A 17,883-nucleotide genomic window follows, 5' to 3' on the forward strand; every position below is an offset into this window, starting at 1 on the left:
CACAAGCACACAGCCTGATGAAGATGCAGACAGTGAGAGGTGAGATTCAGCATTCACAGCATCTCAGTCAGTGTGGAGTGAATCCATCTGCACTGAAGAGACAAACACAGCGATGCACACAGAATCTCTTTCACACTGACCTTTCAGTCCTGCACACAACTAGTCTCCATCTTGCTGACCCTCTCCTCATGTCTCTCTCTCTCTCTCTCTATCTCACACACACACACAAGCTCTCTCTCTCTTTCTCTCTCTCTCACACACACACACAAGCTCTCTCTCTCTTTCTCTCTCTCTCTCTCTCTCACACACAAGCTCTCTCTCTCTTTCTCTCTCTCTCTCTCTCTCACACACACACACACACACACACGTGGGCATTGTTGATTGTGTGTGTCTGTGTGTGTGCAGAATCGAGTGGCTGAGCGCTGCACTGTGCCGTAAGGAGCAGATGATCAGAGAGCTGACGGAGGAGAAGATGGAGCTGAGACAGAGATTGAGACACATGGAGGAGCAGCTGCAGCAGCTGTCTGTGTCTCTGCTGCAGAGAGAGAGAGATGCACAGGTCTGTCTGCACACACACACACACACACAGAGAGTGTGGAGCTTGGAGGGGGAGCTGCACCCATAGGCGTTATGGTTTTTATTCTGTACGAACTGTATATTCTATTGCCCTACACCTAACTCTACCCCTTACAGGAAACTTTGTGCATTTTTACTTTCTCAAAAAAACTCATTCTGTATGGTTTATAAGCGTTTTGAAAAATGGGGACATGGGTTATGTCCTCATAAGTCACCCTCTCCTTGTAATACCTGTGTCACACCCATGACATTATACAGAGTTGTGTCCTGATATGTCACAAACACACACACACACACACTCAGATGTAACCGTGTGTTGATGATGGTTCTCTCTGTCAGTTCTATCAGGAGGAGTTGGGTCGTGAGAGGCTCCGTGTGCAGCAGGAGATGCAGGTATGTGTGTTTCTGTGCGGTTCTTCACTCGTCTCCAGCACGGATCAAACTCACCGGGTCTTCAGGAGCATTACAGGCAGCTGAGTTTGATCCGGTCTGGAGCTGACCTCTGCTGGTCTGAGTGAGAGGTGATCTTAAGGTGACCTACTGGCTATAGATCTGTAGCGGAACAGTAGATGTGATTTTGTGGGAAACGTCTGAAACATTGACTACAGTTATGCACAGTAAATACTGTTTACACAGGGCTGCCAACTCTCAACACATTTAACAGTTGACACTTCTCTCACACTCTCACACCACACGTCCGTTTTCTCACACAGTGAAAAGCACCCACGGTTAAAACTGTAATAGTAGGATATTGGCTAAACAAATTTGGCAAATGGTTCAGTGTGTATTTGTGTTTGCACTCTTGAAAGCGTTGAAAGGTTATATTTATGATGTGTTTTCATAGCACTGAGCAATGTAGCCAATTACAGACATTCACCCAGGTATATGTCCTAGCCCAGTCTTTACTAAAAGAACATTTTGTCTTTTTGTTGCAATTATGATGCCTTGTAAAATAACTTTTACTTTACAGAAAGTAAAGAATGTAACTTTTATATCAAACATTTCATGATAGTCAGAAGTCAGAAAAGGGGCTTGAGCCCCTGCCCCTTTAATCACCGATACTAAAGTGCCCTTTCTGTCCGGTCTATGTGCTCCAAATACAAATACAAATAGGGCTGAATATTAAATGCTGTTTTTGGCTCTGTTTGTCATGACATAATATGTTTTACCTCAGATCACAGCAGCAAACACACAATTACATATTAGTGTAGTAGCATAGTAGTGCATTGTTTTCTTCATTTATGTGGATCTATGTAACACGCCTGTAGCGCTGCTGCTGGACTGTCAATCATCGGTCGCTCAAGGGCGCGCGGACACACACAGCCGCTGGAGCACGGAGAATATCCAGGAAATATTATATTTCGCAGATCATTATCATTTTTCTCGGCTTGGCATGTTCCAGTCGATGTCTTATTTACTGTCGTGCGCGCACCCCTCCTGTGAGAGATGGTTCAGCCCGCGCTGGAGGTGTCACGGTATAGCCTCCTTTGATCTCATCACGCGACAGCACCGGAGAATCTGAGGTGTTTTCACCGGACCGCGTTGAGAGGAGGCTGCAGCGGCGGCTCCGGGCGTCTGATGTCATTCGCTCTCCGCCGCTGATGCTCCGGTGATGACGCGTGTTCCGCGGTGAAACATGACACAGACCGAGAGCGAGAGACGGCGGCGCTTGTGTTTCTGACACGGTTTTAGCGGCATCACAATTCACCGATCCTCAGCGATCCTCGATGCGTCTCCGCGCCAGCGGATTATCATTCATTCGTCTGATGCTTTCATGGACTGTTATCATCCGCAGGACTTCATGATTCTGAGCCGCAGCGTCTGATGGTGATTACGCTTCTCTTGACTTTGTGATTTTTGATCTCACCTTAAATATATTAAACTGTTGTAATTATGATTTTAAATGTATTGGATTTACAAACATGAGGACTGTAAATTGTTGGAATACAAATCTAGTTCTATTTCTGTCAGACCTGAAGGTGAGCTGCGAGTGTCAAAAGCTGTCAGGATCCAGAGAGTAACGTTAAACCGGCCTGCAGATGAAGGAGGCGTGTCGCATCTGCGCACGCGAGCTGCGACGATGGATCTTTCATCCGGCCGCCAAACTCAACCTGCAGGTGCTGCTGTCTTATGCGCTGCGCCGCGGTCTGCAGCGGGACGGACGCCGCGAGTTCATCTGCAGTCACAGAGCATCTGAGGAGCGTCTCGGAGTGTCTGAGGAATGTTTCAGTGTCTCTGAAGAGTATCTTTATGCATCTGAGGAGCATCTTGCTGTCTCTGAGGAGCGTCTCGTATCATCTGAGGAACGTCTCGCTGCGTCTGAGGAGCATCTCGTCTCTGAGGAGTGTCTCGCTGCGTCTGAGGAGCATCTCGGAGCGTCTGATGAGCGTCTCATAGTGTCAGAGGAGTGTCTCGCTGCATCTGAGGAGCGTCTTGCTGTTTCTGAGGAGCGTCTCGGAGCGTCTGAGGAATGTCTCCCTACGTCTGAAGAGCATCTTGCTGCATCTGTGGAGCATCTCGCTATGTCTGAGGAGTGTCTCACTGTGTCTGAGAAGCATCTCGGAGCACCTGAGGATCTGTCGCTGCTGCAGGACTGTGTGTACAGGCCCATCTGAACTCAAAGGGGCAGCAAGCTTTCCGTTTTTATGAATCCTGTTTTTTTTAATGGAAGACAAACACTAGACAGTCCAAACCAGGAGAACCTGTTTAACAGAGCGAACCGCGTGCTGGAGGAGCTGTGGGAGCAGGAGGAGTACCTGTTCCATCTCAGGAGCCTCCCGAAGGTGAAGCGTTTTCTAATGGTACAGTAAGATCCGTGGATGCACTCAGATGACGCTCCCCACTAGTGCTGTCTAATGATTAATCGATATTAATCGCATTCAAAATAAAAGTTTCTGTTTACATAAAATATGTGTGTGTACTGTGTATATTTATTATGTATTCATTGCGATTAATCGTTTGACCACACTACTCCCCATCCGGTTTGTGCCGAAAATAGTGTGTTTTGTGCGTGCAGTCATTTACAAACACTATCGTCCCATTCTGTCTTTGTTTACTTGAAACCTGAAGTAAAAACGGTTGGAAAGCACCAAACTAAAAAACACCTGCAGGATATTCTGGTAATGTTCAGACTTCTTTACTTACTGTATTTTGGGTCCAGCACATGATCTGCTTATAAACAAAAGCAAAACCAGAACAAATCACTTGATTCAAACTGATCCTGCTAGATATCAGTGCTATAAGAGCCGATGAATGAAGTCGTGCCATCATCACATCACTGATGTTTAGTTCTCATATCTCTCTCTTTTATATGCGCTGAAGTCTCCTCTGTTAACCCAATGGCATTTTCAGTTAAATAGGTTAACATGGAGAGCGTGACACCACCATTGGCCTAGTTCTCTCTCAAAACCCAGAGAGAGCGCGCACACACACACACACACACACACACACACACACTACACACTCTCTTTCAGACACGTGCACACACACACACACACACACACACAGAGCGACATCTGACCTCAATGTATCCCAGTTGAAGCACCTCAGATGCTTCAGAATAAACACAGTGAGATTAAACTACAGTCCCGTGCCTTTTAAACCAGATTAGGATCATTTACTGACAGCTTTCTCAAACATGGACCCTCAACACACTTTTAATTAAATTCATAGACCAAAACTGTTGTTATTTGATCAGTGTCTGTGTCAGTCAGCTGATATTAAAATAAAATAAAATCAGGGCTCATTTTTCCCATTGCTTATATAATAAAATATGACTGTTTTCAATAGTATGCATCTGATATTCATTTTTCTGTTGAACATTAAAATGATTTGATGTTTGGTTTGCTGTGTGTTGTAGAGTCTGATAGAAGAGCAGCAGCTGCATCAGTATGAACACGCCGCTGGACAGTGTGTGAATGAACTACAGCAAGCGCAGCTACAGCTCGAGTCTCTGCAGAACCAGATCCACGAGAGCGAGTCCAGCAACAAGGTAAGAGAGCTACATTACTCACAATACCCAACAACCAACAGAATACTGTCTCCTTAGACATCACATTATATGTGTGTGTATCTATTCATTTATTTATACATTTATATCTGGCAGAGAGAGGTGTGAGGGTTGATCGGTGTGTGTTTGTTTCTGGTGACCCAGGAGCTTCAGGAGAAACTGTGTGAGATGGAATCAGAGCTCCAGTCCATCAGACAAGCTGCTCAGAACCAAGAGAGAACCATCCAGAACCTCACAGACAGCCTGAGAACTAAAGACACAGAGGTCATTACACACATATCACAAAAGAGATGTCTAGTGTGTGAACAATGTGTTTCCTTCTCCTAACCGTCATTAACTGAGTGATTCAGTCGTCGCGTGGATGGTGAGCTGAAATAGAAAGTTAAGTCTCCTCGGTTACATAAAAGTTCTAAAATAAATAAAATATTTAAAAAAATATTTTCTTAAGAAGATTTGTGTTGGTGACAGAGCCAACATGTTATCTGAAATGTTTGCTAAAGATTCAGTGTTGATCAACTCCATAAATTCAATAAAACATAAATAAATAAATAAATAAAAAGTCTCAACAGCTTTTCGATTGAAGTGCAGGTTTGTAATGTGCTGTGTATTTAAAGTTGTTATTTGTAAAAATCCTGTCAGGAGATGGAGGGATCTGTTGTTTTAATTACTGTATCTGTGCTGTATGATTGACTTGATTATGAAGTATAAAGAAACAAGTACCTTATCTGAGCAGATATTTAGAAGAATGTGGGTCTCCAAACAGTTGTATGAAAATAATGATAATTTAAATTTTTGGATGAACTGTCCCTTTAATTGTGATGATTTTTAAGAAGATAAGAACATTCTTAAGTAATGTGTCTGTGTGTCCTCACCTGTATGTTTGTGTTTGTGTCCTCACCTGTGTGTGTGTGTGTGTGTGTGTGTGTGTGTGTGTGTGTGTGTGTGATGTGTGTCCTCACCTGTATGTTTGTGTTTGTATCTTCACCTGTGTGTGTGTGTCTGTGTGTCCTCACCTGTATGTTTGTGTTTGTGTCCTCACCTGTGTGTGTGTGTGTGTGTGTGTGTGATGTGTGTCCTCACCTGTATGTTTGTGTTTGTATCTTCACCTGTGTGTGTGTCTGTGTGTCCTCACCTGTATGTTTGTGTTTGTGTCCTCACCTGTGTGTGTGTGTGTGTGTGTGTGTGTGTGTGTCTGTGTGTCCTCACCTGTGTGGTTGTGTGTGTAGACTCAGGAGCTGTACCGTGTGATCGAGGGCCAGAAAAACACACTGCGTAAAATCACAGAGACCCACCAGCAGCAGCTGCAGCACACACAGGTGAGCACACATATACACACACAGGTTGGGAAACAAACACACACACAAACAAGTGAGGACACACACACACACACACACACAAGTGAGGACACAAACACACTCACACACACACACACACACACACACACACACACACACACACACAGGTCAGGACACAAACACACACACACACACATGCAGGTTAGGACAAACACACACACATGCAGGTGAGGACAAACACATACACACACTCACACACAGGTGAGGACAAACACACACACACATGCAGGTGAGGTCAAAGAAACACACACACACACACACACACACACTGTGCAGGTGAGGACAAACACATACACACACTCACACACAGGTGAGGACAAACACACACACACACTCACACACACTGAGGACACATAAACACACACACATCACATAAAAACACACACACACACACACACACACACACACACACACACACAGGTGTCATGACGTGAGGACACACACACACACATGCAGGTGAGGACAAACACTACTACACACACTCACACACAGGTGAGGACACAAACACACACACACACAGGTGAGGACCACCAGGTGAGGCACACACACAAGTGAGGACACAAACACACTCACACACACACACACACACACACACACACACACACACACAGGTCAGGACACAAACACACACACACACACATGCAGGTTAGGACAAACACACACACACACACACTCACACACACACATGCAGGTGAGGACACCACACACACACACACACACACACAGGTGAGGACACAAACACATACACACACTCACACACAGGTGAGGACAAACACACACACACACACACACACACACACACACACACATGCAGGTGAGGACAAACACATACACACACTCACACACAGGTGAGGACAAACACACACACACACACACACACACACATGCAGGTGAGGACAAACACACACACACATGCAGGTGAGGACAAACACCTACTCACACTCACACACAGGTGAGGACACAAACACACACACACATGCAGGTGAGGACAAACACACACACACACATGCAGGTGAGGACAAACACATACACACACTCACACACAGGTGAGGACAAACACACACACACACACACACACACACACACACACACATACACACACACACACAGGTCCAGGACACACAAACACACACACACATGCAGGTGAGGACAAACACATACACACACTCACACACAGGTGAGGACACAAACACACACACACATGCAGGTGAGGACAAACACACACACACACACACACATGCAGGTGAGGACAAACACATACACACACTAACACACAGGTGAGGACAAAACACACACACACACACACACACACACATGCAGGTGAGGACAAACACCATACACACACACACACACAGGTCAGGACACAAACACACACACACACACATGCAGGTGAGGACAAACACACACACACATGCAGGTGAGGACAAACACATACACACACTCACACACAGGTGAGGACACAAACACACACACACGCAGGTGAGGACAAACACACACACACATGCAGGTGAGGACAAACACATACACACACTCACACACAGGTGAGGACAAACACACACACATGCAGGTGAGGACAAACACACACACACACATGCAGGTGAGGACAAACACAAACACACATGCAGGTGAGGACAAACACACACACACACACACATGCAGGTGAGGACAAACACACACACAAACACACATGCAGGTGAGGACAAACACACATGCAGGTGAGGACAAACACACACACACATGCAGGTGAGGACAAACACACACACACACACACATGCAGGTGAGGACAAACACAAACACACATGCAGGTGAGGACAAACACAAACACACATGCACAGACGCCATGATGTCGGTGTTGCTAGCATCATGTTGTATTGTTTGCTCTGCAGCAGGTGCTGATGAGTGTTTCCTTCTCTGTTTCTCTGTAGACTCCAGAGGGCGCCGTGGACTCGGGGTCGGTTCTGGGCTCCCAGAGTTCTCTGTTCTCGTGTCAGCTGGAGTTGGAGGCGAGTCAGCGCACTCACAGACTGACCCAGAGACGTCTGGAGGATCTGATGCGAGAGCGAGAGCGACTGCAGATCGACCTCCAGGAGGCGCTGCAGCACAAAGATGTCAGCCACAAACACAACCAGGTGAGTCTGTTTTACCTGCACTCTGAAGTCAAGTCAAGTCAAGTCACCTTTATTTATATAGCGCTTTAAACAATACAGATTGTGTAAAAGCAACTGTACAGCATTAATTAGGAAAATAGTGTGTCAATAATGCAAAATGACAGTTAAAGCAGTTCATCATTGAATTCAGTGATGTCATCATGCAGCTCAGTTTAGTTTAAATAGTATCTGTGCAATCAAGTCAACGATTTCGCTGTAAATGAAGTGTCCCCAACTAAGCAAGCCAGAGGCGACAGCTGCAAGGAACCAAAACTCCATCTGTGACAGAATGGAGAAAAAACCTTGGGAGAAACCAGGCTCAGTCGGGGGGCCAGTTCTCCTCTGGCCAGACGAAACCAGCAGTTCAATTCCAGGCTGCAGCAAAGTCAGATTGTGCAGAAGAATCAATCTGTTTCCTGTGGTTTTGTCCGGGTGGTCGTCTGAGACAAGGTCTTTATTGGGGATCTGTATGTGGGGCTCATCTAGTCCTGGTCTCCGCTGTCTTTCAGGGCTGTAGAGGTCCTTTCTAGGTGCTGATCCACCATCTGGGCTGGATACATACTGGATCCGGGTGACTGCAGTGACCCTCTGACTTGGATACAGACTGGATCTGGTGGCTACAGTGACCTCGGAATAAGAGAGAAACAGACTAATATTAGCGTAGATGCCATTCTTCTAATGATGTAGCAAGTACATCGGGTGTTATGGGAAGTGTTCCCGGTTCCGGTTGACCTTTGACTGCACCTTGAAATAATGGAAGCCTTCAGTTCAGTTCTGTGCTGGTCCTGGGGACCCATTGCTCTGCACATTTTGGCTTTGTTGTCTGTGCAAAGGGTGATGGGAATAGAAGTCCACGATAAAGGGGTTCGTTTAATTTTTTTATTAGAATGTGGCGCGTTTACACTTGGCAACATCAACTGACTTTTTTATCTGGATAACTGATTGGATCTGTCTTTCCCGTGCAATATTTAAATAAGTCTGCAGAGAATGGTCCGGTGCAAAGTTAACCTGAAGTGGTGGGTTTTCTTTTGAAAAGCATTTTCAGTCGCGGGACATTTTACATATCAAAGGTAAGTGTAGGAGTCTCATTAGCGCTCCACACGGGTGTTCTCCATCTTTTTTTCTGACAGTTCGCGAGAGAGTTCACCTGATTCAGATTATCAGCTCATTAAGAAAGAGCTCTGTGAACTGAGCTGGGTGTGTCAGAGCAGAGCGGCAGGATTGAAAACCACTGCGCTATTCACACTGTTAGTGCATCTGTGGAAATCCTGCTGTCATGTGACAGTGATGTGATGAACGTCTATCAGTGAGTGTGTGTTTGTGCGTGATTCCTCAGATTGTGTGTGTGCACTGCTACTCAAGTGTTCAGATGCACCACTTTCCTTTTCTTCTGGAAGTCTAGCTGAAATCTGTGTTGTGTTTCAGCGCTCAATTGATGAGAAGTTCCTCTGTCTGGAGGAGAAGGACGGTGAGGAGCGTCAACTGCAGCTGGTGCTCCGTGAGAAAGACAGAGACCTGGAGAGACTGCGCTGCATCCTCAGCAACAACAACGACACCATCACGGTGTGTGTCATGATCTGCGCTAATGTACACACTCTTTGCTCAAGTGTGTCTGAACTCTGAACTCTGTGTGTGCAGGGTTTGGATGCTCTGGTGCGCAGTAAGGATCTGGATTTGGAGAGAACGCAGGAAGCGTGCCGGAAACTGGAGTGGATGAAACAGCAGAGCGATGAGAAACATGCACTCGCTGTACAGGAGAGAGATGGCATCATTCATCAGCTGCAGAAGGCACTGCGCTCACACAGCAGAGAGAGCGAGGTAACACACACGCTAGGCTAGTCTCACACACCCTACAGCGGTGCTTTCTGTCTGTTCAAAACATCTGATCAACTCATGAACACAAGCAGCAGTATCACCGCTTGACTGTTGTTCACATTTCTGCATTCAGGAGACGCTTTTATCCAAAACTTCTTGTTACATTCAGGGAATGTGCTTTATTGGTCGCATTTAAACCCGCGCCACCGCTGGTGTTACACACTACTGGAACGCGTGTCTCGATCACAGCTTTATATCTGTTTGAACCCTTGTTTCATGATGCACAGGAACATCTGAAGGATGCGTAAAAGCAGCCGATCAGATTAGAGCTTGTAATTTCAGCAGCTCATGGCATTTCTGAGAGGGATACGCATCAGACGGTTAACGCTACACACACTGTCACACACGCACAAACACCGATGTCCTTACGCACACTTTAAACACACATGGCTGCTCGTGACGGGGGTGTGTGTGTGTGTGTGTGTGTGTGTGACTGACCGTCAGTCTGTTGCTCTGTGTTTGCAGGAGCTCAGGTCAGTGCTACTGAGAGAAGTGTCCGCTGCTGACATGCTCCAGGAGCTCCAGTCCCATCTGTCCATGAAGGAGCGTCTGTTTCAGGAAGTGATTTCAGACCGCAGCCATCAGGCGCAGGAACACCACAGACAGCTGACGGAGCTGCTCCACACCATCAGCTCCAGAGATCAGGACATGAAGGTGCAGCTGATTGTCGGGAACACACTTCATAACTGTCTGCTGGCTGATGTCATCGTGTTTGATGTGTTCTGGTCTCTCAGGATTACAGCCAGCGGTCCGGCCGGGTGATTTCCGAGCGATCGGGTCAGTTGCAGGAGTTGCGGAGTCAGCTATCGTCACGGGAACAGGAGCTGAATGATGTGAACAGGCAGCGAGAGACAGACATGTCGAACTCCACACCAGTACCAGCTCAGGGTTAGTTTCACTGCGGCACCTCCCACATTAGATCAATTAAAATGATTGATTCACTTCATTCTGTGTGTGTGTGTGTGTGTGTTTATGGTGACCAGCCATGTGTACGAGCAGCTCAGGTGATCTGGATGTACAAGCCATCAGAGATGAACTACAGCTGACCCTTAAGAAACACAGAGAGACTGAGGTAAAACACACACACACATCATCATCTACATCACGTATACACATGTAGATCATGTAATTTTTACCTAGTTATCACTTTTCACAATCCATGTCCTATACTTGGGAAAACCTTTCCTAATACTGTGTTCACTGAATAAATGAAGTGATTCTTTAAAGTTCTTTAGTCAGTACATTGATGTTAGCAAGGACAATGACTCCATGAAAATTTGTATACATTTTATGAATGTACATTATGTATGTAATTGTTTGTGTAGTAACTGTTTTTTTTGTGTGTGTGTGTGTGTGTGTGTGTGTTTGTGTGTGTTTAGCGGGAGCTCTCAGAGATGCGCTCGGTTCTGTCTGCAGGCCGTTACGACACATCAAGCTCTGATCAGCAGGTAACATCATGAGACAGCACGTGTGTGTTAGTGTGTGTGCTTACATTCCCCCGTGTGTGTGTGCACGTTTGTGTGTGCTTACATTCCCCCGTGTGTGTGTGTGTGCACTCTGTGTGTGTGTACTTGCATTACGTTGTGTGCGTGTGTGTACTTGCATTCTGTGTGTGTGTGTGTGTGTACTTGTGTTTTCTGTGTGTGTGTGTGTGTGTGTGTGTGCTGTGTGTGTTTTTCTGTGTGTGTGTGTGTACTGCATGTGTGTACTTGTGCATTCTGTGTGTGTGTGTGTGTGTGTGTGTACTTGTACTTGTTTTTCTGATGTCTGTGTGTGTGTGTGTGTGTGTGTGTGTGTGTGCATGTGTGTACTTGTGTTCTCTGTGTGTGTGTGTGTGTGTGTGTACTTGCATTCTTTGTGTGTGTGTGTGTACTTACGTTTTCTGTGTGTGTGTGTGTGTGTCAGTGTGTCCTGCAGCAGCTCGTGTCGGAGCAGCAGGCGCTGAATGAAGCTCTGAGAGCAGAGAAGAGTGTTTATGAGAAGCTCAGACATGTCCAGAGTCAGGATGACAGGTCAGAACTCCAGCACCCCCTTATACTGCGCTCTGTTATAATCCATCACTCATGATGCTGATCTGTGTATGAATGTGTTCTTGAAACTGTGCCATTATCATTTAGAAAGCATGAGTTAAAGGAGTAGTGATTCTGTGATTCACGCACCGTTGTGACTCTCCAGATCCGTTTCTTCTGTGGATCTCAAAGGATCTGCTGTAGATTTTTATGTATTTGTGTGTCTGTACAAGTATAGGCAGACCTAAGCATAATAGAATATTTGAAGGATTAAATATGATACGTGTGCAGTTGAAACAGAAGTTTTTAAGTAATAACAAAGGTCTGTCAAACTCAAAAAGATACATATACCTGTGTGGCAAATAGCAAAAAAAGAAACCAAAAACATTGTAATAGTCGTCCATGTGATATGACTCTTGCATTCAAAGTCTTTTGAAGTCATGTGATGCTTTGTGTGAGGAAGAGACTGATATTAAACCAGTTTATCGCTGAAAACATCTGTCTCTGCTGAAGCTTTCAGATCTCACACTCAAACATGTGCATCATGTTTCACATGATATCAGCAAGTACAAACATCTGCTTTTGTGTTCCACAGAAGAAGTCAGTCATGGAGCGAGTGTGTTTTGACAGAAACTGTTGTCTGAACTCTTGCTTTAAGAGCTGCTGGCAGCTGTGTGTGAGTGGTTCTGTTCTGACGCGTCTGTGTCGTTAGCAGCGCTGAGAAGCTTGGAGCGATGCACGCTGAACTGGACTCGCTTCAGGTGCTGCGCCAACAGCTGGAAGAAACCCTGATGAGGGCCCGCGAGACGGCGCTGGTGCTGCAGCAGGCCGCACTGATCCAGACCGACTATGGAGGTGGGACACAGCAGGGGCGCTAACTCTGAATGAACCGCTAGCTCATCGCTGAAATGCTCGTGCTCTAGTTGAGCATGAAGACACATAACCAGCCAAAAAATAGTGTGTGTGTGTGTGTGTTTTATCCATTTATCCAGAAGATGTCTGTGTGTGTTGATGTTCTGTGTACTGTCTGTCTCATTCATGAATTTGAGTTCCAGAAATGTCTTTGTTTCATTTGAATTACACAGCCACATTTTCTGAGACCAAACGCATCAGATCAAATGTAGAAGCAGACTGTTCTTTGACGTGTGTGTCACCGCATGCACTGCATGTCAGAGCAGCAGGAGTTTGGCTTTTTGACTTTAAGCACATCAAGCCAATTTTCTGACTCAAACTGTACAGGCTAATATTCTAGTGCCAAATGAAGCTTATTTTGATGCATCATTTAGCTTGGTTTGTTCTTGTTTATGGAAATAAGAAATTTATTTAATGTACTTCAAACTGAAATCAATGTAACCGGATTTTTTTTTTTTCTGTTTTGAACAGTGAGAAATCATTTTGAAGTAGGATAGGTGATTCCTCCAGGATGCTCACTTTCCTCAGATTATTAGAACATAAACTAAAACTAAAAATTTTTTGACATGTAAACAATACAGGTGACTATGTAAACTGGAGTTTTCCACAGAAAAGCCTCTTCACAGTGTTCATTGTCATTTAGTGTCATTTAATTTACACTAATATTGAAATGTTTTCACATGTCTGCATGGGTGTGACTTTGTGTGGGTTGATGACAATATGCAGATCTAACCCATCAGCTAAATTAGAAAATAAAATATCTAATGAAACCAGATCTGCTGTTAAACTGGTCCTGATCAAGCTGCAGGGCACACACTGTAAATCACCGCTCCTCACGGCTCACATACACTCTTTCATCAAATCCTCTGATGTGTAATTGTCATCCTCATGCCTCACACTACACTCTGATCATGCCAGATTTCTTAGGATATAATGTTACACTTCTGCTTTTAATAAATGATCAATCACAAGTAATAATAAAATGTGGACACTGTCCTCCATGTTTCTGCAATATTTTTTTTGGCTGAGCATCTCTGAGCCTCGAATCTGGAGGTCAGAGTTCACTGTATGTTTGCTTCCTGTTTTTTGTTGTATTGGTGGCCACTGGTGTGGACTCTAACCTGTGACGTCTTAAATTAGCCAAGCAGAAGTGACTTTATTACACTGGCTCATTGTACTGTTATTAATATGAAACACTTAACACACATATTTATCTGTCCTGCATGATACTGTACAAATATTCCTTTCATACAGTTAATCACATTATCAGCTTTATACACATCTGAAAGACAATGTTTCATAGACTCAATATGACTCCATTACTCCTTCATCACAGTTTGATCTCTAGTGTCACAACATTCACAAACAAACTGAAGCAGCAGATTCCAGCAAAACGGGTTAGTGAGAGTTACATGATCTAGCAGTAATACAGTAATCTTTCTCTTTCTCTCTGTGGTACTGTACTATCAGGACTTTTATGTAAACTCAGGTTATATAACCAGAATAACAGAGCAAAATGTGACTTTAAAGGGACAGTCCACCCAGAAAAGATTATTCTTTTATTTACTCACTCTTTATGTCATTTAAAATCTTTATGACTTATTTGTTTCTGTGAAACAAAAAAAGATACTTAGAACATTTTGTTGTACCAATAATATTGAATCCCATTGACCTCTATGGTATAGAGAGAAAAATATGTGACCAATATGTTCTTTTGTGTTCCTCTAATGAAAGGCATACTGGCTTGCAACAACAGAGTGAGTAAATGATGACAGAATGTCTGTTTTTGTGGGAACTCTCCCTTTAACATTCAGTGTGGGAGTGGTGATGAAGGAAGGAAGGAAAAGCAGCTGGACTGTTGAACAGACTGGCTGTGATTCGGCTCTGGAAACAGACAATCAGAGACAACAGAGAAACAGACAGAAATATAAGAACAAGATGTATGACGAGGGTTCTTAGTGTCTGTCTTGTTTCTTTCTAGAATCCAGCAGTGATGAAGATGAAGACGATCATGACAGCAGTAGCAGTGAGGAGTTCCCAGACAGCATAGAGGACGATGAGATCAAACTGACGGCTCGGAGTCTGACGAGCACACAGGTAAGAAGAAAACAGCTGAGAAACAGCTCTTAAAGAACAAACACTGTAATTCAGAGTGTTTTTTGTCAGTGTCTCCTGAAGTTCAGGGTTTGAATTGGAGTTGCTCATCTGTGGTTCAGACCTTTCCATTACTGGACCAGATGAAGGCCACAGCTCCTTCAGATTATAGGAGTTACTTTAAAGATGCATGTGCAAACAAAATACTTTTTGTTTTATGGTTTTAATTTCACATCTAGCTTGAAACTCCTTCATTTCCAATATTAGCATAAATGTAAAAGACATCTTTAATTGGCTGTTTTCTTGGATTTGTTCCACCTGACTTCCTGTGTCAACAGGAAATGCATCAACAGGCATTGGAAACAAAAGGGGGCTTTTGTTTCATGGAGTCTTTAGCATTTGTTTGTGGTTAGTGTATCTGTATGTGTTCTTCTGACAGAGAGTTGAGGAGTTCGGCAGGGAGCTGATGTCTCACAGTGCATCAGAGCAGAGAAACCGAGATGAAAGTGAGATGGGCTGCTCCTCACTCGCTCGCTCCAGGTATCAAATCCATCACCTTCAGATCGCTTGTGTTTGCTGGCGTCTTCCTGCTCTGATGCAATCACATCTCTCGCAGGACCGCTGTGAATGAAGACGAGTCTGGATTAGCAGCAGATGAGGAGGAATCTGTCAGGTGTCGAGGGTTGGAGAAGCGTGAAACAGAATGGCCAAACCCCCGTGAGCCTCAGAGAGTTTACCGTACGTTCCAAGAGGAGGAAGAGGAGGAGGAATATGATGAAGAAGATGGAGAGGAAGGGGAAGATGTAAGGGGCCCTCAGGGCAAGCGTGGGCCCCCGAGTGTGAAGCTGCGGGAGGGGAGGTGGAAGAGGAGGTGCACCAGACCTCATTCTCTGGACCTCGGAGCTCTGCTGTCTCACAAACCTTTAGCCCAGCACACAGTTCAGGTGTTGCATCATTAGCCAAATAACTAGCACTGGTTAACACTAACCAGCTTCATATTCATACAGCAAAGTACAGACTGTAGTACTAAAGCATTCAGCTAAGAACAGTGGGTTTGTGAAGGATTCGGTGTTTGTTTTGTGATCAGGATGTAGGAATGAAACGGGAGGTTGAGGGTGACAGCGGCAGTTCGCGCACAGGAGGGGGTGGTGGCATCGGCTTCTGGCAGCACGTGGAGGCGGGGCTTCGGGAGCAGGCGGAGCGTCTCCGTAGTGACCTCGCCGTGAGTCATCAGGAGAGCCGTGAACTGCAGGAGAGACTGATGGTGTCAGAGGCAACGGTGCAAGCGCAGGCAGAACAACTGAAAGACTACAGAGAGCTGCTGAGTGAGGAGATACATACACCATACTAACAGACACACACACATCAAGTCACTGTTATTTATATAGCGCTGTTTACAATGCTGATTGTGTTAAAGCAGCTTTACATTTTTAAACAGGGACATAGGGTCGAAATAGTGTTCCGTTCTCCTCTGGCCAGAGGAAACCAGCAGTTTAATTCTAGGTTGCAACAAAGTCAGATTGTGCAGAGGACTCATCTTGTTCCTGTGGTCTTTGGAGGAGACCTATCTCTGGGGCTCATCTAGTTGTCCTGGTCTCCGCCGACATTCAGGGCTGTAGAGGTCCTCTCTAGGTGCTCATCCACCATCTCGTCTGGATACAGACTGGATCTGGTGGCTACGGTGACCTCGGAATAAGAAAGAAACAGACTAATATTAGCCTAGATGCCATTCTTCTTACGATGTAAAAAGTACATTGTATGTTATTGGAAGTGTTCCCAGTTCCGGTTGACCTAATTAATGTAGCCTAAAGGCCCGATAACACCAAGTACGATAACTATAAAGATAAAGATATAGTTCTAAAAATCATTCTCAATATTAAAGAATAGCAGAGACCACACCAAAGCTATAACGATAAAGGCACAGAGAAACGATTTTTTCCAGCTGATGAATGATACAAACATTGAGAGCCAATCAGAATCTATCCTGCTGTACTGAACGCTAGAATTTAAAGTGGCAGACGCGCGTGTACTGAGAATAAACAGACGATATCGTCCACTGGTGTAGACACTAATATCTTTATCTTTATAGTTATTGTTCTTGGTGTGAACGGGCCTTAACAATCTTTTAATGGATTTGAATAATAAAAATGTGTTAGTGTGTTATGTGCAAGGCAGGTTAAAGAGATGGTCTTTAATCTAGATTTAAACTGACAGAGTGTGTCTGCCTCCTGAACAATGTTAGGTAGATTGTTCCAGAGTTAGGGAGCTAAATAAGAAAAGGATCTGCCACCCACAGTTGATTTTGATATTCTAAGTTTTATCAAATGGCCAGACTTTTGAGAACACAGTGAACGTGAAGGACTATAATCTAATAAGAGCTCGTTCAAATACTGAGGTGCTAAACCACTGAAGGCTTTAAAGGTAATTAGCAAGATTTTATAATGCATACAGTGTTTAATAGGGAGCCAGTGCAGTGTTGACAGAACCGGGCTTATATGATCATACTTCTTGGTAAGAACTTTAGCTGCTGCATTTTGGACCAGCTGGAGTTTGTTTATTAAGCACCCAATAAAGCATTACAATAATCTTACCTTGAGGTCATGAAAGCATAAATCAACGTTTCTGCATCTTCCATTGAGAGCATAGGTCTAATTTAGATATATTTTTGAGATGGAAAAATGCAGTTTTAAAATAGAAATGAAGGAAAGATTGCTATCAAGTAGCACACCTAGGTTCCTAACTGATGGTAGACGATAAAGAATTGACAGAGCAGCCATCGAGATTGCTATCAAGTAGCACACCTAGGTTCCTAACTGATGGTAGATGTTATATGCTGAGGTTTTAGGTCTGATAATTACCACCTCTGTTTTTTCAGAATTTAGCAGTAAGAAATTACTCCTCATACA

General features: G+C 44.5%; 1 protein-coding gene across 10 annotated transcripts in view; it reads left to right on the top strand.

Annotated features, from left to right (window-relative positions):
- LOC109069039 (myomegalin-like) overlaps positions 1 to 17,883 on the top strand; it is a 46,830-nt gene that overhangs the window by 14,854 nt on the left and 14,093 nt on the right. For 8 of the 10 annotated variants that reach the window (XM_042719122.1, XM_042719126.1, XM_042719125.1 and 5 more), the window contains 19 exons: positions 1 to 39; positions 406 to 559; positions 916 to 969; positions 4,436 to 4,567; positions 4,730 to 4,849; positions 5,812 to 5,901; positions 7,866 to 8,069; positions 9,513 to 9,650; positions 9,726 to 9,905; positions 10,428 to 10,616; positions 10,697 to 10,850; positions 10,946 to 11,034; positions 11,342 to 11,410; positions 11,868 to 11,974; positions 12,684 to 12,826; positions 14,865 to 14,980; positions 15,417 to 15,517; positions 15,594 to 15,921; positions 16,065 to 16,302. The exon at positions 1 to 39 is cut by the window's left edge and continues 110 nt beyond it. In XM_042719122.1, coding sequence (XP_042575056.1) covers positions 1 to 39; positions 406 to 559; positions 916 to 969; positions 4,436 to 4,567; positions 4,730 to 4,849; positions 5,812 to 5,901; positions 7,866 to 8,069; positions 9,513 to 9,650; positions 9,726 to 9,905; positions 10,428 to 10,616; positions 10,697 to 10,850; positions 10,946 to 11,034; positions 11,342 to 11,410; positions 11,868 to 11,974; positions 12,684 to 12,826; positions 14,865 to 14,980; positions 15,417 to 15,517; positions 15,594 to 15,921; positions 16,065 to 16,302 — 2,645 coding nt within the window. Of the gene's footprint in view, positions 40 to 405; positions 560 to 915; positions 970 to 3,217; positions 3,360 to 4,435; positions 4,568 to 4,729; positions 4,850 to 5,811; positions 5,902 to 7,865; positions 8,070 to 9,512; positions 9,651 to 9,725; positions 9,906 to 10,427; positions 10,617 to 10,696; positions 10,851 to 10,945; positions 11,035 to 11,341; positions 11,411 to 11,867; positions 11,975 to 12,683; positions 12,827 to 14,864; positions 14,981 to 15,416; positions 15,518 to 15,593; positions 15,922 to 16,064; positions 16,303 to 17,883 lie in introns of those variants that run through there. The other 2 variants (XM_042719123.1, XM_042719131.1) reach the window with 2 other exon arrangements.

This window comes from Cyprinus carpio, chromosome B2 (genome assembly GCF_018340385.1).
Source record: "Cyprinus carpio isolate SPL01 chromosome B2, ASM1834038v1, whole genome shotgun sequence".
In the NCBI taxonomy this organism is placed as follows: Eukaryota; Metazoa; Chordata; class Actinopteri; order Cypriniformes; family Cyprinidae; genus Cyprinus; species Cyprinus carpio.